Below are 24,386 nucleotides of genomic sequence, written 5' to 3' on the forward strand. Positions count from 1 at the left end.
TCGTTGCTAGTATAACTGGGCTGTTGAAGGTAATATCTTGGCCTATTACATTTTATGTTGCCGATGCTTCACCAGCTGCCGAATTTACTTAGAATGAAACTTCCTTGACGACTCTCCAGGTAGTTGTCTGATAGGTCTGTAAGATCTGCAGACAAGTATCAGTAGGAGAATCAGTCTTGTGTGTGAAGTTACTTAATTTTGTAATTTTTGATACTTTGGAGTAGTAAAAAATGGTTGTAAATATTAACATTTGCTTCTAACACACCTTCTACTCTTCTGGTAAGGCTTTCTAAAAGATTTTAGAGTTGATAGAATTTGTTTGAGACATAAACTAAGGATCTCACCTTGTTGTCTGTGAGTACCCATCTGGTGCAAAGGAAATGTTCTGGCTGGGGAAGACAAAGAACACAGACTCCATTGTATTTGTAAAGTCCTCTCTCTCCGACCAATCCTTTTTATTGTCTCTTGAAAACTCTGGGACTTATTCCAAACACAGTAGACTTCTGTGAACCCTATATAGTCTTTCAGGTGTGTCTGTGGGAATTTTTGCCCATTTGTGAGGGCAGGCACCTATGTTGGACAAGAGGACCTGACTTGCAGTCTTTGTTTTAAGTCATCCCAAAGAGGTACAGTGGGGTTGAGGACAGGGCCCTGCGTGCACCAGTGAAGTTCTTGCTCACCAATCTCGCCCAGCCATGTCTTTATGGGTCGTGCTTTGTGAAGTAGGTCACAGTCATGCCCAAACTGTTTACACAAGGTTGGAACAGTCCAAAATGTTTCAGTACATTGACGAATTAAGATTTATCCTGACTGGAACTAAGGACCTAGACAAACCCCTGTAAGACAACGTCATAACATTACACTTGGCACAATGTAGTCGGGCAGCTAATTTTTCTCCTGGAAGTTGCAAAGCTGATCCATCAGACACTATTCATCACTCCACATTGGCGGTGGGCTATACACCACTCTGCCAGACCCTTGTAGTCATACCTAGTGATGTAAGGCTTGCATGCAGCTGACCAGCTTTAGAAGAGGCCTGGATTTTATATGCTTTCTGTCTCAGCACTTGGGAGCCCCGCTCTATAATTTTACAAGGTCTGCCACTGGGTGATTTGAGTTGCTTTTATTCCTAAACACTTCCACTTTTCAGTCGTCTCATTCGCAGTGGATGGTGTGATATCTAGATAGTAAGAACTTTCACAAAATGACATGTCATAGCAGTGCGATTAGGCACGGAATATTATCCTGACTGGTCCTTTTCCAGTACCAAGCTGTATTTTAGTGAGCTTTTCAACACGACCCGTTCTTTCACAGATGTTTGTAAAGACTGACTGTATGGGTGGTGCTGGATTTTATATACCTGTGGCAAATGCCTGAATTCAGTGAATATTTTTTTCTCCCTATAGTGTATTACTTGTTTAATGTAATGCCTTTGTTCCAGGTGGAAAAAGCAACGTTCGTATTCTGTTGACGGCAATTATCGTCCCTCTCCAAAGACAAGACAGCAGCAGAATATAAGCATGAGGCGACAAGAAAATGTCCAGTGGGTGTCTGAGCTTTCCCATGTGGAGGAGAAAGAACACTGGCAGGAGCAGATCAACCAGCTGAAGAAACAAATAGAATTCAGCACAAATATGTGCCAGACTCTGATGAGAGATCAGCAGGTAGTGTAGAGATGTCTCGCCTTGTCACTGTACCCATCTATGCTTTCTCTGTCTGTCTATTTGCATCTTGTGACTCAAGTCTTATGACTGCATGACCCAACTCTTGACACATTACAATCTGATGGGGATTTTCTTTTATTTTCCCCTCAGTTCACATTTGAATTGTCTTTATTGTTATAGCGAGACTTAATAAAAAAAAAAAAAAAGAACCTGTCAGCAGGTCCTGCACACACATTCACAAAAATGGTTTTATGCATAAAAATATGCCCTTGTTTGCCCCTGTGCTCTTAACGAATAGTCTTCAATGCATATTGAGAGATGTCTAGAGTTCACAAGTTTGGGATACTTAACAAGTGCATAAGGACATGACAGTGGTTTAGTGTCCTAAATCCTACTGACAGGTTCACTTTAAAGATTACTGGCAACAACCTTTTGCAAGCAGTTCTTGCTTTCTGTGTAAAAGTCCAGGGGTCCTATTCAGAGCAAATCACATTCGGTGAAAAGCAATTAATTGGGCATTGTACCTCAATTACGATTAATGGCAATTATTTAGGTAACCCCTCTTAAAACAATGGTCCTTTTTAAAGTAGGAGTATGTGTTTGGGTGATCCGTGTAGGAATCTCGCGTGATGGGTCCAGCAGTTTCGTTTAGACAGAACACATCTGAACCGACGTTGCTATTATACTCTGGGGTCTCTTCAGACCAGTGAGTATAATATATTGGGTCCCAGGGGAGGTGACCAAATGCAAAAATCATGTTACTAACCTCTTCTGGGTTCTGGCGCAGCTCCCTTTTCTTTTTGCCGGTTCTTCCTGATGTCGGGGACCGCTGAGGCCTGTGATATGACACATAAATGCATGCTTTGCTTCTCCTGACATCAGGCAGAAGTTGACCAAACAGTTTCGATATAACGCATGGCCATTCCTAACTGCCATAGACTTCTATTCTGGCACAGGGATGTCTGACTGGTTTGTGAAGTAGCCCCAGCCACTGTTGGTCCCTGCGTACAATCCACCAGTCTTGATAAATCTGCTCCATTAGTTTTTCCCTCTATTCTCTAAATTGGCATGCACAGAATACTCAAACTTGAGTCCGCAAATATGGTAGTCCATGCCCTCAGCTTCTCATGCCTAGACTACTGCAACATTCTTTCCTCCTATATTCATCCTCAATTCTACTGCCCAGTTATTTAATCTATCTATCTGGGAGTTGTAAAGGTATGTAACTAGATGTCTTGGATTACTCCTTTAGTATTAAATAATATTAAACATAGTAAATAAACTTTTTCTGAAAGCCAACCTTCTGACATTTGAGAGAAGAACATGTTTGGAAACCTGAGCATGGAAATCCCCCACAAAACATATGAAATGACTGTATGGACATAATAGCAGAGGACAACAGTTGTATTAAGTTCCTAAAGTTAATTTATAGATGTCTGTTTCATATATTGTTGTTGTTGTTTTTTGTTTTTCTTTCTAGTCACTTTCCTACTTATTGCAAAGCTTGTTCACCAATCCATATAGTGTGCTACCTGGCAGCGTGGGAACTCCTCAAGTCCACCTTGTAATGCACCAGCTGAATCAATGTTATGCACAGCTTAACTGGCAACAGAACAATGTTCTCAGGTACATGCCCAATTGGACACTTGTGCTATAGTTCATCTTGCAAACATTTATGGTAACCTAAGGGTAAGTTCACACAAGGTATTTTGGTAAGGATTTTGAGGCTGTATCCGTCTCAAAATCCTGACCAAAAAGACAGCTCCGGGCTGGGCTTGTTCACATCTGCGCCCGGGACTCAGTTCTGCAGGTTTCCGTTTCCTGCACAAAACTGGACAGGAGACGGAGACCTGCCAGCATATTTCATACCCATCCATTTGAATGGGTTTGGAAATTGTCCGGCTGTGAGCGTTTTAAGCTCTCTGCGGTGAAACCGTGTGTTTGTTTTTTTTTTTTTTTGTTTTTTTTTAAACCGGACACAGAGTCGGACATGCAGTACTCTGTATCCGGTTTGAAAAAAAACTGTTTTGCCACGGAGAGCTCAAAACGCTCATCGGCGCTCACGGCCGGACTCGGCATGACAGGTTTCCGTCTTCTGCCGGCAGAAGACGGAAACCTAATATGGAGTGCCGAACGCTGGTGTGAATCCGGCGTCCCATTGAAATGAAACCCTGTGTGAACTTACCCTTAGCGTTAATTGTTTACCTACCGTGGGATATGTCATGTTATGTGATCAGTAGAGGCGGACACCTGTAATCCCCAGAGATCAGCTACTTGCATTGGCGCTTGTGTGGGCCATAGTTTCCACTTCACAGGCCAGATTACCCACATCCTATAATATAGGATTTTATGCCTGGTTTAAGAGCAGAGTTGAAGTATTCTAGAACTTTCTTAATGAATTACTGATCATTAGAGATGAGCGAACACTGTTCGGAACAGCCGTTCCGAACAGCACGCTCACAGCACGCTCCCATAGAAATGAATGGAAGCGGCCGGCACGCAGGGGGTTAAGCGGCCGGCCACCGGCTAAGTCTGCGAGCCAGGTGCTTCCATTCATTTCTATGGGAGCGTGCTGTTTGGATCGGCTGATCCGAACAGTGTTCGCTCATCTCTACTGATAATCTGTCTACAGGAGTGGTAATGCACCACACCGTACAGGTCCATACTCTGTAGCAGCTGCCATGCTCTGCAGCCCATTCCCTTACAAATGTATTAGCTTTGTTAGTTCTGGTATACTTTGGCTCCTGAAAACATCCCACAGGTTGGGGGTGCCATGAGTCTGTCCCCACCAATCTAATGTGACCTATCCACTTAATCTGATAAAAATCATATCATGTTTGATTTATTGTTCCACTTTGTATATTGTAATACTTAGTTTCACCTTTTTAATGGTTGTATTTTTCTGGTTCTATTTGCAGGCTGAAGCAATTGCTGAATGATATGTGCCAGCAGCAGCAGGAACACTTTCAACAAAGCAGCCAACAAAGACCAGAAAGGGGCAGCAGTGCACCCCCTCCTTCCTCCCCAAATCTATTTAATAATTTCAGTTTCCTCCCTCCTATGAATATGTTTAACATGCCCCCGTTTGGCAATTTTCCTAATATGATGCCAGGTATGTTAACTTATTTGGTCAGTTCTGTTACGTGCTGTCTACTTCTTACGGTTTCATTATGTACATCAGACAAATCTTTTTTTTTTTTTTTTTTTTTTTTTTTTTTTTTTTTTCCAATACTGATTTTGATATAGGTGGGAATTTTAATCCAGCCTTTCCGCCTGGGATTGGCGACTTCACCCATAATTCTGCTACTCAGCCTGATATACAACTCCAGCCTCACGACCCAAACACATCAGGAAAAACGGAGTATATGGCTTTTCCCAAGCCTTTTGAGAGTAATTCTTCCAACACAACAGACAAGCAAAGGTATGTGTTTTCATTTATTTTTATCTTTTATTTTTTTGTCAGCTATCCTTGGACTACTATACTAGCTTGTGTTAGCCTACTGTCTGTAAGAGGCAGCCATACTGTTATTTGTAAGTGGCTGCTAAGTTAGTATACTGGTTCTCTTTGTAGCAAGCCTTGTTTAATGTGTAAGTGCTTCTCTTATTGCTGTAGTGCAGACATTTTGGAAATAGGTGTGTGAATAACTTTTGTTTCCCGCGGTAGCATGTGAACAATTCTTCCAACAAGTTATGATCTATAAATATCTAGATGGATAGCTAGTATTCATTCACTTATGCTGGCTTTACATTCTGTTTAAGTTCTATTCAGTTTGCAGTTTCCTCCACAGTACCTAAAATTCTTTTAAAATCTCCCTCAGAAACTCTCCGAAAGAAGCCGATGAAGGCGAACACAGTAGAGGTCACCAGACCGAAAACCAAAATAAAGACCAAGGAAAAAAATCTCCCTTTATAGATTCTGGACATTCATCCTTTGGAAACTCTGTCAAGCAGCTGAGGCAGTATGATGAGGAGTCTGTGGGGAGCTTGAGCAGTATGCCTGACCCAGAAGATCCCACAACCGTTACTAAAACCTTCAAATCTCGCAAAGCCTCGGCCCAAGCAAGCCTGGCATCTAAGGACAAAACTCCAAAGACAAAGAACAAGAAAAGAAAAATTTTCCTACAGAAGAGTAAAGTATTGAAGAACTACGGTAACTAATTTTTTTTTTTTTTTTTTTTTTTTTTACTGTTTTGCTTGATGAACTGCTTATCTAACTAAGTCACAAAAGTGTTTAAAGGTGGCGTTTTATGTTGGGTTTACACCAGCGCTTGTATTTCGTTCGGAGATTCTGTTCCCCACTCCACATGAAAAAATGCGGAGAGAAAAGCACTGCAAGCAGCGCTTTTTTTTTTCTTTTTTTTTTTTCTATAAGATTTTTAAGTTTTTTTTTTAAATAAATTATTCAAAGCAACATACAAATAAACAAACCAGAAGACAAACCAGAACAATACAGGACCAAAACAACTAGGACCTGTCAGACCACAACACGATACAACCAAACATGCCAATGGAAATAATGTTTCAAGCAGAAACTAAGTGGAAACCACACGGACCTCATTATAGTCTATGGGGTTGCGAGTTTCCTACCATAACTGCTTTTTTATGTGGATTAGGTTTCCATTCTTGGTGTCCTCAAGCAGATCCCACAAATGGAAACCCAAACGCAGAGGTAATCCTAGCCTTGCGACAGACCAGATGGGCCATGTGACCTTTTTCCTCTGACAATTTGTTTATTAAGCAGTGTAAAATTAAGCTTTGTTTGTTTTTTTGTTTTTTTTATTAAATGTTTTGTTTTATTTTGAAAATATTTTTAAATTTATTTACTATGTAATTTTTTTGGGGCAGATCCCCACAGTGCAAGTGTTTCCAGCACTGCTAAATCTAAGGAGAGCAGCAACAAGCATGCGCAAACTGAGGAAATGACTGAAGCCGTTCCCAGCTGTGATCACATAGAACGTCTGAGGAAGGACAATAGGACTGCTGATGCGTCTTCAGGTATGTTATCAGTTTGTTCTTTACTCTGTTATATCAATTGCTGAAATATTGTTATAAATCAAATTTTAATAGATTTTTTTTAAACCAATGTTATCCTGTGGATTGGAGCACTTTAAAGCAAACATTTTACAATACAAAGGAAGTTTAGGAAACAAAGTCAGGAGAAGGAAAGGTGCTGATAAGCAGAGAAAGTTATTTTTCTGTAACAAGAGTTTCTAATCTTATTCTACAATTCACTTTTTCTAAAGTTTGTTTAGAGTTCAGTCACCATTAAAGTGGTTGTCTGGGATAAAGCAACATTTACACATTAAACTGAACTCCCTGACCGCCCCCCCCCCCCCCCCCTTGCCTACTTTATAAATTTACTTACCTGACCAAAATTTAGTAATTGCCATTATCACTGGGGCTGTTACGTGACCGCCCCAGGCACATTTTCTGTGTATTCTGTGACGTTCTGTTTTCCTAAAAGCGAATGTAAGTGATTATTGCACAAGCTGGTAAAAGATTTTGTAAATGTGGTTTGAAGTTAATATTATATTTTACTTTACAGAGGCAGGGAGTGATTTTTCTATGTTTGAAGCATTACGTGATACCATTTACTCTGAAGTTGCTACACTGATTTCCCAAAATGAATGCCGTCCACATTTCCTTATTGAGCTCTTCCATGAACTTCAGCTTCTGAATACGGACTATCTAAGGCAGAAAGCACTGTTTTCCCTGCAGGTAATATCACTTGTGCACAGCAGAATTGTTTTTTTGAGTTTAAAAAAGTTTAAAATTTTCTGTCATTGTAATTTCTCTGAAATTGTGCGTATGTAGATAGATGGCTATTTCTCAGACAACCTCTTTAAGCTGTTTTGTACAATTTTTCTAGGATATTGTGACCAGACGTGTCACAGAAACTGCAGAGAAGAAACATGACAGTACCAAGCCTGTGGACTCCATTGGGTGGATGGCATCCAACTCTGAGCTCACACCAAGTGAAAGCCTGGCTACAACAGATGATGTATGTATTTAAGCAGTTCTGCATCCGTTTTTATTATAGCTCACTGGTTCGCAATATAGTGATTGTGTTGTTGGCTTTGATAATCCGCCTATTCCGGCGTTTTGGCAGCTGTCAAGTTGGCCTGCCGCTAAACTTGTTCATTGCGCTGTGCCCGTGATTATTCTGGCATCTCAGCAGCTTGCTGGGACATCATATAATGAGCGTGTTGTTGGTGCCGATGATCCCCCTCAGCTCCGCTTGAGGAGAACTCTGTTGACTTCTGGCTCCTTCATAGCTGTCGTTGTTTTAGAATTTTGCAACAAATTAGATTTTCTTTTTCCCGGCATGTTTAAAAGTAGCAAACTGCCAATTTGGATTAAAGGTGTTTTCCCAACCAGTGTGTCAGGACAGCCTGGAGCAGATCAGATAATATGCAAATGCTTGTACAGAATCCCTGAGGGTTAGATGAGTGTTTACATAGAGAGAAATAACAGACCTAGCTGAGATAAGCTGCTGCAGGAGCAGTGTAATGTAGTATGTGAAAATAAATTCATAACAGTTGTGAAACCATGTCATTTACCGGGATAAAAAGTAGCTGATATGTTAATCAAGGTTACAAACTTATCTATGTGCCAAATTTCATCCAAATCCGTTCAGCCGTTTTTGCGTGATTGAATAACAAACACACAAACTTTCTCATTTATAATAGTAGGATTTTGGCACATGTTGTTGCACTTTAGCCTAGCCCCCTTTTCTGAGAAGCTGCACCCACATGTCTAACAAGTCAGAAAACTTTGTTCAATCTGGACACATTACTCCTTAGTTTAGTCACAATCTGGATGTCTGGATGGAAATCTCAGTCTGCTACCACCAGCAGAAGTGAATGTATCTGCATCATGTGGTGATCTCTGGGGTCCACTCTGGTGGCTGACATCCTGAATCCAGCGCTGAGTCACTTGCCAGATGACTTACCAAATCTTTATTGTGTCCAGCCAAGTGCTGTGTTACTCATATCCATGGGTATTGGGCTTCTTCCCTCCCTTCCATTGCTGATTGTGCGTAGTGAGAAAGCTGCCAGTCAGTGATGGGAGTTGCTGGCAGCTCATGAATGTCACACACATCATTGAGAGGACTCCAGCGCTCTGTGAAAGCAGAACAAAGCCAAATAAACTATTACGTGAAGGCTGATGGTGTTTCTGTGTTTTGTTTGTGTTTTAATAGACATTGTATGCAATTCTTTCTGTATGGGATCTAATGTCATTTCATATTTTCTTGTTTGGTTTAGGAAATGTTTACAAAAACCTCCAATGATCCAGCCTGTAATGAAGGTGAACAAAATGATGGGGACAATCTCAGCAATTTATCAGCGTCGTCTAATTTTGAACCTTTTGCTACAGATGATCTTGGTAGGCTCAGTCTTTATTTATCAGTGTTGTATTCTGTATTTTAGCTGTACCTGTTGTAGCCTGGGCTGTGGAGTCCAAACCACGGGATCCTTATTTTTGTACCGTTCAACTCCTGCTCCGCATCTGACTTTATAAATGGATGACAGCCATGGGCAGACAGAAGCAGTAACAATTCTCTCATTAAAAAACTAGTGATTGAATTCCTATGAAATGTAACTATGCATCAAATTTATTATGAAATATTAATTATTGTACAATATAATAAAAAGGTATTTTGAAATGGTGACTTTACTCCACCCAAAATTATTCCCGACTTCATGACGGACTCCTCAGCCCTAGTTGTAGCACTGCCTGGTGTTTGCCACTTCGGAGTTAATATTCAGCTTGTGTTGTGTCCATTTATTTGCAGGTAACACAGTGATCCATTTAGATCAAGCATTGGCAAGAATGAGAGAATATGAGCGCATGAAACTTGAGAGTGAAAATAATTTAGCTACTGACTCTTGCAATAACCTTAACAATGCTGCCACTAACCTAGAAGGTACATTTTTCTTATGTAACATTGTGGGTGAAGCCTGCATACAAAGTTGTGTAATGCTGTATGGGCCGTACTAACTAATAACTGTACTACAGTCCAGGAGACATCCTGCGAACAATGCAGTTATTCATTGGGCACTGGTAATCTATTCTATATTTATTGCAAATGCGTCTCCCTCTATCAATACTGGAAACATGAAGGTGCACCTCAATATGTTTGTATTAAATCATCCACAGCGTACTCTATTAGTAGGGAGAAACCCTCTCAGGTTTTTGGGCTTCCTTCTGAGAATTTTTTTTTTTTTTCATTTATCTAGAATTGTATTCAGGCAATCTTTAGTGTTTTTAATTATTGATAGTTAATTGCTGAAGTTTAACGTTTTTTTATTTTTATTTTATACTGATGACCTATCCACAGGATAGGTCATTCATTATGCAATTTGTGAGGTATCTGTCACAACAAACCAGATCAGGCACGGTGATTGTTAGTGGATAGGTAGCATGGCTACAAGTCCCCAGAACTACCGCAGTACAGCAGATGATGCTTCTATGCCCTCCTGGTACATAAATAAGAGCGACACTGCATGCTCTACCCTTCTACTAGCAGCTTCTGGTACCCATAGGCTGCCTCAAGAGCTGATCTGTGCAGGGTTCAGGTGTCGGACCTCCCACAGATTACATATTAATGACCCAAGTGGTTCTCCAACAATCAGGTATTCTGGCCAATCCTAAGGAAAATTAACCCTGAATGACCACTTTTAAAGGGATTGTGCAGGACTCTGAATGTATGCTGCTTTCTTCTCAGGAAGTGACATCATGTTTGTTGGTCACATGGTCATTCTGCAGCTTGGTTATATTAATTTTAATGGGATGGCTAGGCACTAGTTCCCAATGGGCTACTTCTGGACCGTATACTATATGTAAGCCTTGTCCATGCTATTTGCTTCTTTAGGGAATTACCGTATTTTTCGGACTATAAGACGCACCCTGTTTTAGAGGAGGAAAATAGGGAAAAAAAATTTTGAAGCAAAAACTGGTAAAATATTTAATGTATGGGAGTTGTAGTTTTGCAACAGCTGCAAGGCCACATTGACAGGTGACCCTGCAGCTGTACGGGGACGCATAGAGTGTTTTTTTTTTTGCGGGTCCAGAAGTACTTTTTAGTTATACCATTTTGGGGAATATCTATTGCTTAGATCACCTTTTATTGAAAAAAAAAACGGTGGTTTATGACATATGATTTTCTACTTTTATATGTATATTCTAGGGACAGGAGGTGATTTAGAACTTTTATTTATTTCATATTTTTATTATATATTTTTAAAGTGTGTTTTTTTTGTTTGTTTTTTTTTTTTTTACTATTTTATCCCCCCCCCCCCCCCCCCCCCCCCCCCAGGTCGGCTCCTGCGATATCGCCGCGCAGGAGCCGGCCTGCAACTTTACAGGTACGGGGCCGGTGGGGACCGGCCCCGGGGGAGAAGGGGCCGCTGATACTGACCCGGCATCTGCTGTACTAGAGAGGCGAATGCCGGGGAGGGATAGACGCCGGGGCCTGAGACATCGCTGCCCTGCCCTGCATGAAGCCAGTGGCGGGGGGACGGAGGAGCGGAATAGCAGCATCACTCCTCCCGCTGCTGGCTTCATGCAGGGCAGAGGAGTGCAGCGATGTCGCAGGCCCCGGCACCTGTAATGGCGTCTATCACTTGCCGGCTTCTGCCTCTCTATTACGGCGGGTGCCAGGCGCCACATTCGGCCTATAAGACGCACCCTTCTTTTCCCCCCAAATATGGGGGGAAAAAAGTGCGTCTTATAGTCCGAAAAATACGGTATATGCAATGTCTATTAAAGATCTTACACTTTGCGTTTGAGAGAAGCTAAATAGTGACCTAAACGTTGTGCTATATGGCCAAGTGGATAGTTAGAGAACAGAACATTTTAATATAAAACCCAATTAATGCACAAGTACACAAGTTGTCTTCTTTACAATACATAATATATTGAACGTTGAAAAAAATCATTTATGAAAGGAATCTTATTTACATTGGGGCTGCCAGGATGGTGAAAACCAGAAATGTTCCATTGTTGAACAGGGGCACAATGTATATTATATGTTATACATTAAGCTGCATGCTATATTGATTTCTGCCTATAGGGCACAGTTTTCTAAAAGTACAGAAACTTTTTCAGCTTTTTCACTAAGTATAAGTTGCAACTTACCATTGCTTGTTTTGTTAAAATGTGCACGTAGCATGTGATTGTGGGGTGACTTCTATTCATTATATAATTTGTGAGAGAAAGTGGAACAGAGAACGTAGATTTGCGTGCTGAAGAAAATCACTTCTGTATTACCAGCTGCATTGTCCTTTAGTTAGAGCACAAGGAGAAATTCTGAATAACTTGAGGAGATAAATTGATTTGGAATTTTTCATACAATTGGCTATAGAAAATCTGTCACAATGACGTAGTGTGGTATATTGTCTGTGTAATATCACATTCTTCAATTTTGAAAAGGTTCCAATGAGGAGGAGTCCGGGCGCAGCAGATTGTACCATGAAGAGGGATCTGGTGTTCCTTGTCCACGTATTGATACCCAGCAGCTCGACAGACAAATTAAGGCAATTATGCAAGAAGTCATCCCATTTTTAAAGGTAACATTCAAGCATTCCCATCCTATGTACAGATTGCAACATGGGGCGTATTTGTTGTAGTTGTATGGAGTCTACCTCTTCTGAAATGTACTCAAAACCATCTAAGTGTAGTTGAATTGGCAGGGACATGGTGAGCATACTATTTTTTATTTTTTTTTAAAATTAACTTTTAATGCTTATTCAAATGAAAGGTTTAGTGCACTTGATGTGTGGCCTCACCTGCTAGAGTACACACTGTCACCTGTAATCCCTGCTTTCTAACATAAAGATTGACAGGTCACAATGTGTTGGGAACCATTGGAAGAAGCTTGTGCTCCAGCAGATGCGGCAACACCCGGAGTGCACCAAACAGCTCATTTGCATGCAAATTAAAAGTTAATTTCTGCCCACAAGATAGCACTTTGACACAAAAAAAAACATATGTTCCGTGTGCCAACAGCATATACGTGTGCTAGAAGATTTTGGTGGTGGTAGACCTCCTCATAAATGACCTTCCTTCTAAAATCTCTTGATGTAAAACTTCCGGACCCATGGTAGTTTTGTAGTTTACCTTAGAGAGTCATAGTTCAGCGGCCTGGATATTTGTGGTATATTGGTGTTTTGTGATGGATGCAGGGTTGAACTATTACACAAGGTAGAAAGAAAAGTAAGCAGAAAATGTTTTCCCCACAAGCAGCTCTTTTCCCCCTGTCCACAGGACATGTCTTTAATCACTGGAGATGTGAACACTGGGGCCCACAGCCATCCCTAAGGCCTGTGTGTGAATGGAGCAGTAGTGCACATGCGTGACAATCAATCTCTTTACTTCTATAGGACTGACGAGAGCGCTGTGCTTAACCATTTGTCAGGCCTGTGGTAGTAAATGGCACATTGGTTGTGCATGCATTCTACTGCATCATTCACACTGGGGTTTGGTTGATGGATAGTGGACAAGTGGTGTTCATAGGAAAAGTATCTGTTTGTTTTTGATTGATTTGCAAAACTTGAATTATAGATTGTGATTTGAGTGGAAGGTTCGCAGCCTGACCTGAAAAATCACCATGCAAGTCCACATGGGTTCTCCACAGATTTTAGCAGTGGTAATATAACATGTGAAATGTTACATAGGTGTAATATGGCTGAAGAAAGACGTTTGTCCGTCAATATTATCCAAGGTATGGGAAATGTGCAGTCCCAGATCCCAGTCCCAATTAGATGGCTGCACTATAGGTCTCAGAAGCCTTTGTGCAGTCCCAGATTTCCGGCATGCAGTCACATCCACCTGGCATGTGAATGATGTTTTGTAAAAGGACCTTTCTGCAGGTTTATGATGTACATATAAATGAACTCCCCGAAAATAGCAAAACTGCCAAGCAGCCAATATTCCTCTTTATTCATGTAGCCCACGCTAAATAAACCTGTCTGCCGTGATCCCGGTACACAGAAAAGCATGAGGCATGACTAGTGACTTATTTGTTCACATCTTTGCCTATTTTATGCATCAAATAGCTTTTACCTTTCGCAGCATCTGTTGCAGTTTGGTTTATAGTCTACTTGGTATTCTTTACTCCTTTTCCATCTGTTACATCCAGCTGTTTACTGCATAATGTGTTACTGCTCAAAGAATAAAGCGAATCCCTCATGTCAGTGCAATGGACTGTAATTCAGTGACCATCTCTTTAAAGGGACTGTCTAGATTTCAATACATTAAGCTTTAACAAATTAAAGAAGAAATATTCAGCTCAAATTTTTGTCTGTATGAATGTTGCGTATTCTTTGAGACACTAGAATTGCTAAAATACCCAGAATGGTTATTCATTTTGGACCATACACCCGCTGACCATCTGTCAACTATATCGCTGTAACGTTTAGGTGATCTCGATTTTCACCAGAGCCCAATATGAAAATTATAAAGGAGTCTTACTTAGATGTCTTGTTTTCAGTGTACTTCTATTGGGCTTCATAGGAGTTGTCAGCTGCAGCATTTCTAGACCTTTCTAGTAGAGATGAGCGAGTACTGTTCAGATCAGCCGATCCGAACAGCACGCTCCATAGAAATGAATGGATGCACCTGGTACTTCCGCTTTGACGGCGGCCGGCCGCTTAACCCCCCGCGTTTCGGCTACGTCCATTCATTTCTATGCGAGCGTGCTATTCGGATCGGCTGATCTGAACAGTACTCGCTCATCTCTACTTTCTAGCACACTTCCTGAGGTGCACATCTATGGCGATATCTGGAGAAGTCACAAATAGTCAAAGAACTTTTCTAGCTGAAATCTCTTTGTATGGACATGAGCAGATGTTGGTTTATCTGTGACTGGGCATGGAAAGCTGTGAATCATGCCAAGTTGTCAGTATAAAGATGAAGTGGCATGTTACATAATATCCCTTCTCCCCAAGCAACAATCCTTTATTTACACCTTCTGGATTACTTGGAGGAACAGGTCAGGCTAAGATCACATATGCTCCGCGTAGTCCGTTCTTCTATTCTGGCTGAGGAAAAGAACGAAAAAATGGACAGCAAAAATAGTGATCACAAGCGGGTCCCGAGTGACTCCATGGACTATAATGCTTCCAGCACTTTTTTGTCCAGTGATTTGTGACTGATCTGAGTCCAATGGACTCTGAACTTGAACTAAGAATAGACTTTCATTTTAATAGGCTGCATCTACTAAGCTAACTGTGCCAGAAATGTGGCCTGTATGCCGTGCACCAGACACCTTTTGCCCCACTTGGAAAAAAAAATAAAAAAAATAGTGGGGCTTTAAATGCAATTCTCTGTGTGCAAAGATTTCTGGAGCACAATAAGTCAAACAATAGGTGTTGTAAAAGGACTACAGTGTCTAAAGATGCAGCATGTTTTTCATCTAACATAAGCCACTGTCTCTTTAGACTGCATAGACTTAAGTTTACACTGTCTAGATATTTAGATCCAGTTAGTAAATGTGCACCAGTGTGTCTGCTGTCCATATATGTAACGTCATTCACTAAAGCACTTTGTTTGCCTGTTTGCAGGAACATATGGAAGAAGTGTGTTCTCCTCATCTCCTGACTTCTATCAGGCGAATGGTTCTGACTCTGACCCAGCAGAATGACGAGAGCAAAGAATTTGTGAAATTCTTTCACAAACAATTAGGCAGCATACTACAGGTAAGTAATGCCATGCTGTATGGCTCTATCTTTAAGTCGACGACACTAAATTATCCTCAAAATTTCTATTTTACTAGAAATTGATGCGTTATCCAACTGTACCAGTAAATGCTGATAGTGTTTAATAGGACTCACAATCAGAATATCTTATTGATGTGCCATGTCAGGATTAACGTGTTACTGATCGGTCTGTAGGTGTTCCTTGCTGTCCGCCTCTGGATATCTCATTAAGGGTTATCTTCTGTTACTAATTTGTTAGATCTGTTAAATTGATATTCATTATGTCTCATTTTAGCCAATATCAGGGATATTCCGCACTCATAAGGACAGAGTGAATACTACCTTTGTAAGGGTGGGAATCTTTTTGTAGGGCAAGTGCTAAGGATAACTAGGGTAGAGATATGGGATAGTATCTTAGGATAAAATACCTCTTGCTCCAGCACCCGCTGCTATAAACTGATGACACAACTGAAAGTGTGGCCTACAACAGGGGTCCGTCTCTCCGTCGTTGGTGTTCCCTAGCATCAGTCTGGAGTTGGGGCTGTTTCGTTCAGAGCATTGCATTGACTAAATACAATTGTATCCGATATCTAAAAGTTTCCTGCCCTGATTACAAACTAAAGGTCACTGACCATAAACAAATGTGAGCTATTGAAATATAAAGTATATAAGAAAGTGCTTTTCATTCATACAGTGACTTTTATGGTTTTATTCATAAAAGCAGAAGAACCCATATTAGTGTATTGTACATAACTGGAAACTACTAATATTTGTGTATCCATCACAGATTATCCTTTTTTTTTTTTTGTAGGATTCATTGGCAAAGTTCAGTAATAAAAAGTTGAAGGATTGTGGAGAAGATCTTGTTGTTGAAATCTCTGAAGTGTTGTTCAATGAGTTAGCCTTCTTCAGGCTGATGCAAGACCTGGACAATACCAGCAGCTCCGTGCAAAGCAGAAGCCAACAGAAATCTGATACTGTGGCTTTTTTCCCTTCGTTGTCAAAAGAGGTTAATGATTTTTATCTTTTTTTCATAACATAAAACCAAATGAAATAATTTGAGGATGTCTAATGTATGTCTGCATCTGTCTTTCTATGATCTACCATGGGAGTCACATAGCATGTATTGAGATGTCCTTTTATTTGTAAATGTAAAAAGGGTTCTAAATTTGGATCCGCAGGATAGGGAATACATCAAAAAGTCGCTGATGGTCCAACCTCTGGGTCACTCAACAATCAAGAGAATGGGCTAAAAATTTTCCCTGTAGTCTTCTTGTGAACAAAGTATTAGGGCTAGTTCACACGTAAAATACGTGTGGCTTATTTTGGTCCTGAAAAAAAAGCTTCCTAATTAGGAAGCGTTTTTTGGACCTTGCCGTGTTTTTTTTTTTTTTTTTTTTTTTTTTTTTTGAGCTTTTTTTTTTAAACTGCTTCAAAAAACGCCAGGCGGTTTTCCCCTCTCATAAAGTGAATGGGACGCAAAAAACGCGTCACATTTTTTTCCGCGCTGTTTTTGTGAAAAAAACGTGTGGAAAAAGACACGTGCGTTTTTCGCCTCCCATTCACTTCTATTGCTTTCTTCAGTCGGAAAACGCCTGAAGAAACGTCATGTTGCTTATTTTTTCTGCTAGCGGCGAAAAACTGCTAGAAAAAAAAAAGCTATCGGTCTACATAGACCACTATTGTAATGAGTAGAGATGAGCGAGTATTCTTCGGATCAGCCGATCCGAACAGCACACACGCATTGAAATAAATGGACGTAGCCGGCACGCGGGGGGTTAAGCGGCCGGCCAGCGTCAAAGCGGAAGTACCAGGTGCTTCCATTCATTTCAATGCGTGTGTGCTGTTCGGATCGGCTGATCCGAACAGTACTCGCTCATCTCTAGTAATGAGGCGGATTTTGAGGTGAAATCCGCCTCTTTGCCCCCGTGTGAACTAGCCCTTAGTGGCCTTGTGTGGCTTGAACTCCATTCATTTCAATGTTGATCCTGGGACTGCAGTCTTAGGCCCCCATTGAGGTGAATGGAGCATCGGCATGGTAAAGAAAACAGGTCCAGCAGTACACACGGCACCAAGAAGCTTATTAGAGGAATGCTAAAAAGTAACAACAGTAAAATGAAAGCTCCCAAAAAAAAAAGTCATTGGCCAGCCATGAATGTGCTGCTTGTAAATTCATTTTCATGTTCTCTTAGGCAATGAAAATGTTTGTAGGTGAGGAAAGCACTGAAACTGGAGGGGTTGATGATGAAGACAAGGTATGTATATGTGGTGTTACAGGTAGTGGGTAACATGTCCCCTGTTTTAGGAGTGTAGGGCTTCGGGGAACCTCCCTTCCAAATACTAGATTTTATTATATTTGCATTTGTATGTGTGATTGATAGCATGCACAGAGGTGTAAATCAAAGCTCCTGGGCCTTCGTGTAAAATCCAAAACCCTAAATTGTTCCATTCAGAATAGTGGTGTATTTTATATGGTGGTGTCCTTTGAGGCCCATTCCAGGTACAGCAGCCTGCTAGATTACTAGACCATGGTAAACATACATAAGTCGTGCTGCCCCTCAAACCGCTGACTGCAGGATTATTAAGGAAAGAGCATCAGTATTCTAATCCTGGAAATTCCTTTTAATGTTTTTGTACTACAGTTACGCTGGTCTTACTTGACCGCAAGTTAAGTCTGCAAATGATCCGCAATTGTGGGTTCTCAATTGCGTACACATTATATTCAGTGCTGTCTCTTACACCATCGGATATTTTATCTGTGGTGTGCCGTGCTGTTACCGGGGTCCACACTGAATACCGCAGGTCCGCAAAGTCACAGACATCACTGCACAAGCACGGACTGTCCCATAGAACTCTATGGGCACGTGCAGATGGACATGGATGTCTGCGGAATGACTTTTTGGAGTAAAATTTAGTGTTGCCGATCAGCAAATTGCGGACCACAAAAACCACTACGGTCATGTAAGAGCTCAGCAGGTAGGGTGGGGAGAGCCATTATCTTTGGGGCTCACCAGTATTTATATGTGGAGATACTTAGGACACCAACCTCAGGCTTAGGGTTGCCTTTAATGGGCTAGAAATGTAACTACACATAACTTGCATAGCGTTTATACAGCTGCAGAATTACTAATGATCCTTTGAAGACAACCGTGAGGCTGATGTGGCCCTGGGCAGGAATGAGTTTGATATCCATGCTCTGTGTAAATGTGTCTTTAATTTTACGTCTTAGGACAAAGATGAGTCAGAGACATTGGCAAAATCACAAACTAAAAATATTGATGTGTCTGAAGCTCACAGTGGAAGATCTGACATTTCAGAGGATGAAGATGGAAATGAAAACATGCCTGTGTCCATCAGTACGACTTCTAATGTTTACTTCACATATTATTTATTATTATTATTAATATTGTATATAGCACCATTAATTCCATGGTGCTTTACATTTGACTAAATGCTATCAATGACCGACAGGGATAGAGGGCCCTGCCCACAAGGGCTTACTGTCTATGAGGGAAGAGGGATAGAGACAGAAGGTGAGGGGAGAGACTGTACAGATGGTGATATGGTGACAATAGTGTTATTGGGGGTTGTAGGCCCTGTAGCGGGAGATTAGGTCAGAGTTATATGGAGGGGACTGGTTGTAGATGGCTTTCATTAAGATCTGGTGTACACACTTGTTGGGGATATTATATAAAGCATGTGCAAGAAAACTTTTTTTTTTTTTTTGACCAAACTATTTTACTGTACCTGGTACTGCAGCTGCGCTACATTCAAGTAAATAGGACAGAGCTGTATTAATGGATGCAGTTATGTGTACAGTGAGGTCTGTGCCTAGGTAAACAGTGAAGGGGAGCTGCAGTCTGATGGGCTTTAAGGCTAGAGCTACATGGTGCCTTTGGGCAGTGCACAGATTACATTTACACTGGACTCTTGAACCAATTGGTTTTGTAATAAATTCCAATTGATCACATTGACTAAACCTAAAACATCCATTATACTTACCAGGCTTATTTGTGCTGGGCACAACACTTTTCACTTGGTATATGGGAGTAGTTTTTTCCTAGTAGTCCTTTTTATTATAGTAATTTATGGTGCTGTATGTAGTAGCCACCGCTACAGAAGTAACTTTCCAGTTAATTTTTCCTTAGGTTGGTAGTTAAAGCCGTTTTCCGGTCTCAAACATTCATAATTCCCAATCACAAACATTTAAAAAAATGTTACAAAGAAAACATCCAACCACTGGGACCTTTATAGATCAGTGGATCTCAACCTTTCTAATGCAGTGACCCAGCAATACAGTTCCTCATGTTGCGGTGACCCCATTCAGTTTGGAACACGCGTCCATAACGGCGTGCGTTCCAGCTGAATAGCACTGCTGCAGACAGTAGCACGGCTTCTCAGTGGCTAAAGCCATCAGAAATATGTATTTTCTAATGGCTTTAGGCATACCTCCCAACTTTTGAAGATTAGAAAGAGGGACAAAATATTGTGCGCCGCGGCGAATTTAGCTCCGCCCACTTTTATGTTGACTCTGCTCATTCTCATTCATTTTTAATGTGCTCCCACACAGTATAATCCTCCAACAGTCACCCGTATATTATATGTCCCCCCACCATCTCTCCCCAGTTTCATATAACCCCTTCATCTCTGCCCCCAGTTTCATGTCCCCCCTCCATCTCTGCCCCCAGTTTCATGTCCCCCCATCTCTGCCTCCAGTGTCAAGCCGTGCCCCCCCTTCATCTGCCCACAGTTTCATGTCCCCCCATCTCTTCCCAGAGCTACATGTCCCTCCATCTCTGCCCCCAGTGTCATGCCGCCCCCCCCTTCATCTGCCCACAGTTTCATGTCCCCCCATCTCTTCCCAGAGCTAATGTCCCTCCATCTCTGTCCCCAGTGTCATGCTGTACCCCCCCCCCTTCATTTGCCCACAGTTTCAAGTCCCCCCAATTTCATGTCCCCATCTGTTCCCCGGTTTCATGTTCCCCCATCTCTGCCCACAGTTTCATGTCCCTCCATCTCTGCCCCCAGTGTCATGCCCCCCCCCCTTCATCTGCCCCTTCATTATGTTCCACCTTAATGTTTAAAACAAACAAACAAAAAAAAAAATTTACACTCACCTTCCAACGCTCCCCCGCCGCCCGCTCAGTCTCACTCACTCATATAGTTGTAGACGCGATGTGACGTCATCACATCGTGGCTACACGTACAGAAGCCGCGGTGCAGCGTTAAAGCAGGAGCTGGCTGTGACAGCTTCTGCTTTAATCGCCTGTGTTTTCAACTCATCGGCGTCGTCCGGGTGCCAATCAGTTGAAACCGGGACATACCTCCCACCGACCGGGACGGTTGGGAGGTATGTGGCGACCCCTGTGTTTTGGTCGTTCGACCCCCGCTGGGGTCGCGACCCACAGGTGGAGAACCGCTGCTATAGATGAACAGAACACACCTGGTCCCCTGAACTACATAAACAAGGAGGAGGTTTAGCAGCCTTCACCCTGCTGCTCCATTTGTGTCATGCCGAAACGATAGTAAGAGTTGTACCACAAATTAAACATATAAAGCTGGATTTACTGGACCTCCGTCCAGATATGAGAACTGGGGTCCCTAGAGCCCCTGTTTGGCTTATTGTCCCATGTGTGATCAACAGTCTGTTCAGCAAAGATGGAACGTCACACGTCAGATGTGCAAATTGTAGATTTTTATTGCGTAGAGCAATCAACAGTCTATTCAAATACAGCACTCTCCTATCTCAGGTAGTCACAGCACTCGGTTATATCCAGCAGTCACATAGTTATATAGAGGAGCAGCTTATATGAGGGATCGCCACTTGTTCAGACAAGAGCACTCAGGACCTCCCTCTTGTGATCATTGGCGTTTCTAGAGGCGCAACCCCCTCCATTCAGGCACTTATTGTAATAGGGGGTGAAGTCTTATTCATGAGAGAACCCCTTTAGGACTATTTATTGCTTTCTATTACAATAGACTTCTTGTGATCTCAAAAATATTAAGAGCTTCCTCTAATGTGATGTTGGGTATGATATGTAGGGGTGTTCTTTGTGCATAATAAGAATGCTCGGAAGATGTGCAAGACTAGCGTAATTGTATATATTGTTTTTATGCTTTAGGTTTGTCCAAAGCAGAAACACAGCCTTTAACAAATTACGGCAGCGGTGAAGACGAAAATGAGGAGGAGGAGGAGGAGAATTACGAGTTTGAGGCAGGACCTGTAGATGTACAGACATCACTAGAAGCCAACAAAGATAATCCAGAGGAACATGAAAAGGAACCTGTAAGCCTGATCCATGTACATGTTACTAGTGAGATTTCAGATTATTACACAGTGTTTGATAAATTGTTGTGCTCAATACAGGTCCTGAACAATGGTCCAAAGGAAGCGGCAAAATGTGAAAATACTGAGATGCCGAGGCAGGAGACAGGTAACTTATCTGCATATTGTAATCCATGTGTTCTTTGTATTAATCTACCATTGTCTATAGTATAAAGGTTGTATAGATACTTGGAATCCAAATGTGCGGGGTCTTCACAAAATGTTATTTTTGTATTTTACTATATGGGTCTTCTCACACTGTGTTTTGAAGTTTCTCTCAGATTTCTATGTTGGGAGGATTTCCCACCATATATCACTGATAGAGATGCCATTCTATACAGAAATGGTGTATGGTGCTCTCTCGGCCACAGATTGCAATTGCCTGATCTACTTCTTGAGCATATAAGCTGCTGTTTGCTGAGCTTTTTCCCTTGTCCCATTCAGAATACAAATGCAGCAGCCATGTTGAGCATGCTTATGTATTTGGGAGGAGAATTTGGGAGAGAGAGCTGTCGTTCAGCATTAGTCACCTTACAAACTGCCCTGCTATGAAAAACCTTTGTGGGTGTTAACTAATGAAATGGAAAATCTCAATAAAAGACTCAATTTCTTGTATCCTGCCATATGTACATTTCATATTTGTATTCTTGATCTAGTAGATGGCCAGACATCAGAGGAAGAGCAGAAAAGTTCACCAGCAAACATTTCATCAGACAGTGTATCGAGTCCAGTGCTACTGAATAAAGAGGGTGATATCTCTTCATCTGTAGATGTGGACACCAAGTCATCTCTGGCATCAGGAGAGAGCTCAGGACCAGGCAGTCCGGCCACTGATTCTCCTGTATTAGTTAATGACTATGTAAGTGTTCTGTTTGTTTTATCTAATTTTACTAAAACCGTGACATCAGCTATTGTTGGGGTATCCGTGGGCCATGCAGCTAAGCCATATAATACTAGGTAACGAGAAATACGCCAAGGCAGGAGCTGTTCTAAGGCAGGGAATTGTTTATCTAGTTCCTAGTTTTCCTGAGTAGTAATTTCTGTCTGTTTCAACATCCAATATGCTGATCAGACTCAGTCAGGTGGGTGTTCCTAGGCTAAAGAGGCCAGTAGAGGGACCCCCCACCGGATAGTAGAGGGCCTCATTACCATATTAGTTGCTGAAACTGCTTACTCAGAAAAGAAAGGGCTACAGAATACATTTTAACTGTGCCAGAATTAAGGGAGTGACTCTACTGAAAGATGCAGAGAGTTATAGGTGGTGAAAGATCCCCTTTAATGAGATACAACCGTCCAATTAAAATTTTTTGGTTAAAACTATGACCTGTGACCTATTTGTATCAGCTGTATCAGCAGTTTACTCCATCATTGGTTCCAGAGACTTGTTTTCTATGATCAGCAATTTACCTGCAAGAATAAGAGGACACCCATAGTCTAGAGGGATTGCTAGAGTAGGTTAATAAAAAAGTGACTAAGCCCTTAAAGGGCTTCTCTTGTCCATTCTCTTGGCCCAACAGCCAGGTCCCCCAGTAATTAGGAGGAAAGGGAACTTAAGTCCCTTTAAAGCAGACCTGGGCACATCCGGCCCTCTGACTGCTTCTGTCCGGCCCGCATAGCTAGTGGAAGTTTTTTCAAGGACCTGTGATGATGTCATCACAGCCTATCACCAGGATAGGCTATGACTCATTAGTGGGCGGAGCCACACGGACTGTGTGCTTCCTACAAGCTGCCGGCAATGGAGGCTGCTGGATGATAAAGAGAGGGGAGACAGCATGTGTGAGCAAGAGGGAGGACTGGAGGCAGATGTAGGGGGGCAGTTAAACTGAATGCACATGTAGAGGGGACATTAAACTAGGGGGCAGATGGAGGGTGACATTAAACTGGGCCAGCTGTAGGAGGATATCACCATGGGGGGTAACTGGAGGGAGACATGTCTGCCTCTAGTTGCCCCCAGTTTAATGTCCCCTCTAGTTTCTGCTGGTTTATACTGGGACACCAGGAGAGGGACTTAATACTGTGGGACATTTGGAGGGAAACATTATAATGGGGGGAGGGGGGGTATAACGTTAGGGTAACTGTAGGAGGATTTTACTTTGTGGGCACATGGAAAAATGATTGAGAATGGGCGGAGTCAGTGGAGAAGTGGGTGGAGCTGTGCGCATGGCCCTCTAGAACCGTTACAATTTCTCATGTGGCCCCATGGGAAAATTAATTGCCCACCCCTGCCTTAAAGCCTCTTAATGAATGCAGCTCAAGTGTGCTTCCGTGACCAGGTACAACCACTTTAGGGTAAGTTCACACGGGGTTTTTTGGTCCGGAACCTAAGGCGGAGGCCGCCTCAGGTTCTGGACCAAAATATGGGTAGCTGCAACTGGATGCTGGTGCAGTGCAGTGGCATCCAGTTGCGCACTCTGCTCCGGATTAGGCCCAAATGAATGGACCTAGTCGGGAGGAGGGAGTGTCTTCAGGTGGATGTCGCGAGGCAAAACGGCCTGAAGACTGGGCATATCACTGCTTTTTTCTGGGAGCGGAACAAACCGGCTCCCATATTTCAATGATTTCAATGGGAGCCGTCTTTTTGGTCAGGATGCGGACACAGCCTCAAAATCCTGACCAAAAAAACCCTGTGTGAACTTACCCTTAAGGAAGTAGCAGATGAATCCCAAAGCATAAAAGTGGATTCTGTTTTCTGACCAT

The 24,386-nt window shown here is 42.0% G+C and overlaps 1 protein-coding gene across 5 annotated transcripts in view; it reads left to right on the top strand.

The window, feature by feature from the left end:
• The window catches only part of PCM1 (pericentriolar material 1), a 75,257-nt gene that overhangs the window by 47,865 nt on the left and 3,006 nt on the right, over positions 1-24,386 (top strand). For 2 of the 5 annotated variants that reach the window (XM_075258771.1, XM_075258768.1), the window contains 18 exons: positions 1,442-1,664; positions 3,145-3,290; positions 4,583-4,776; positions 4,911-5,085; positions 5,483-5,814; positions 6,510-6,659; positions 7,210-7,382; positions 7,534-7,665; positions 8,930-9,050; positions 9,460-9,591; positions 12,099-12,235; positions 15,230-15,364; positions 16,176-16,373; positions 17,557-17,619; positions 18,594-18,720; positions 21,487-21,650; positions 21,732-21,798; positions 22,349-22,548. In XM_075258771.1, the coding sequence (XP_075114872.1) occupies positions 1,442-1,664; positions 3,145-3,290; positions 4,583-4,776; positions 4,911-5,085; positions 5,483-5,814; positions 6,510-6,659; positions 7,210-7,382; positions 7,534-7,665; positions 8,930-9,050; positions 9,460-9,591; positions 12,099-12,235; positions 15,230-15,364; positions 16,176-16,373; positions 17,557-17,619; positions 18,594-18,720; positions 21,487-21,650; positions 21,732-21,798; positions 22,349-22,548 (2,869 nt within the window). Of the gene's footprint in view, positions 1-1,441; positions 1,665-3,144; positions 3,291-4,582; positions 4,777-4,910; positions 5,086-5,482; positions 5,815-6,509; positions 6,660-7,209; positions 7,383-7,533; positions 7,666-8,929; positions 9,051-9,459; positions 9,592-12,098; positions 12,236-15,229; positions 15,365-16,175; positions 16,374-17,556; positions 17,620-18,593; positions 18,721-21,486; positions 21,651-21,731; positions 21,799-22,345; positions 22,549-24,386 lie in introns of all 5 variants that reach the window. The other 3 variants (XM_075258767.1, XM_075258769.1, XM_075258770.1) reach the window with 2 other exon arrangements.

Source organism: Leptodactylus fuscus, chromosome 1 (assembly GCF_031893055.1).
Source record: "Leptodactylus fuscus isolate aLepFus1 chromosome 1, aLepFus1.hap2, whole genome shotgun sequence".
In the NCBI taxonomy this organism is placed as follows: domain Eukaryota; kingdom Metazoa; phylum Chordata; class Amphibia; order Anura; family Leptodactylidae; genus Leptodactylus; species Leptodactylus fuscus.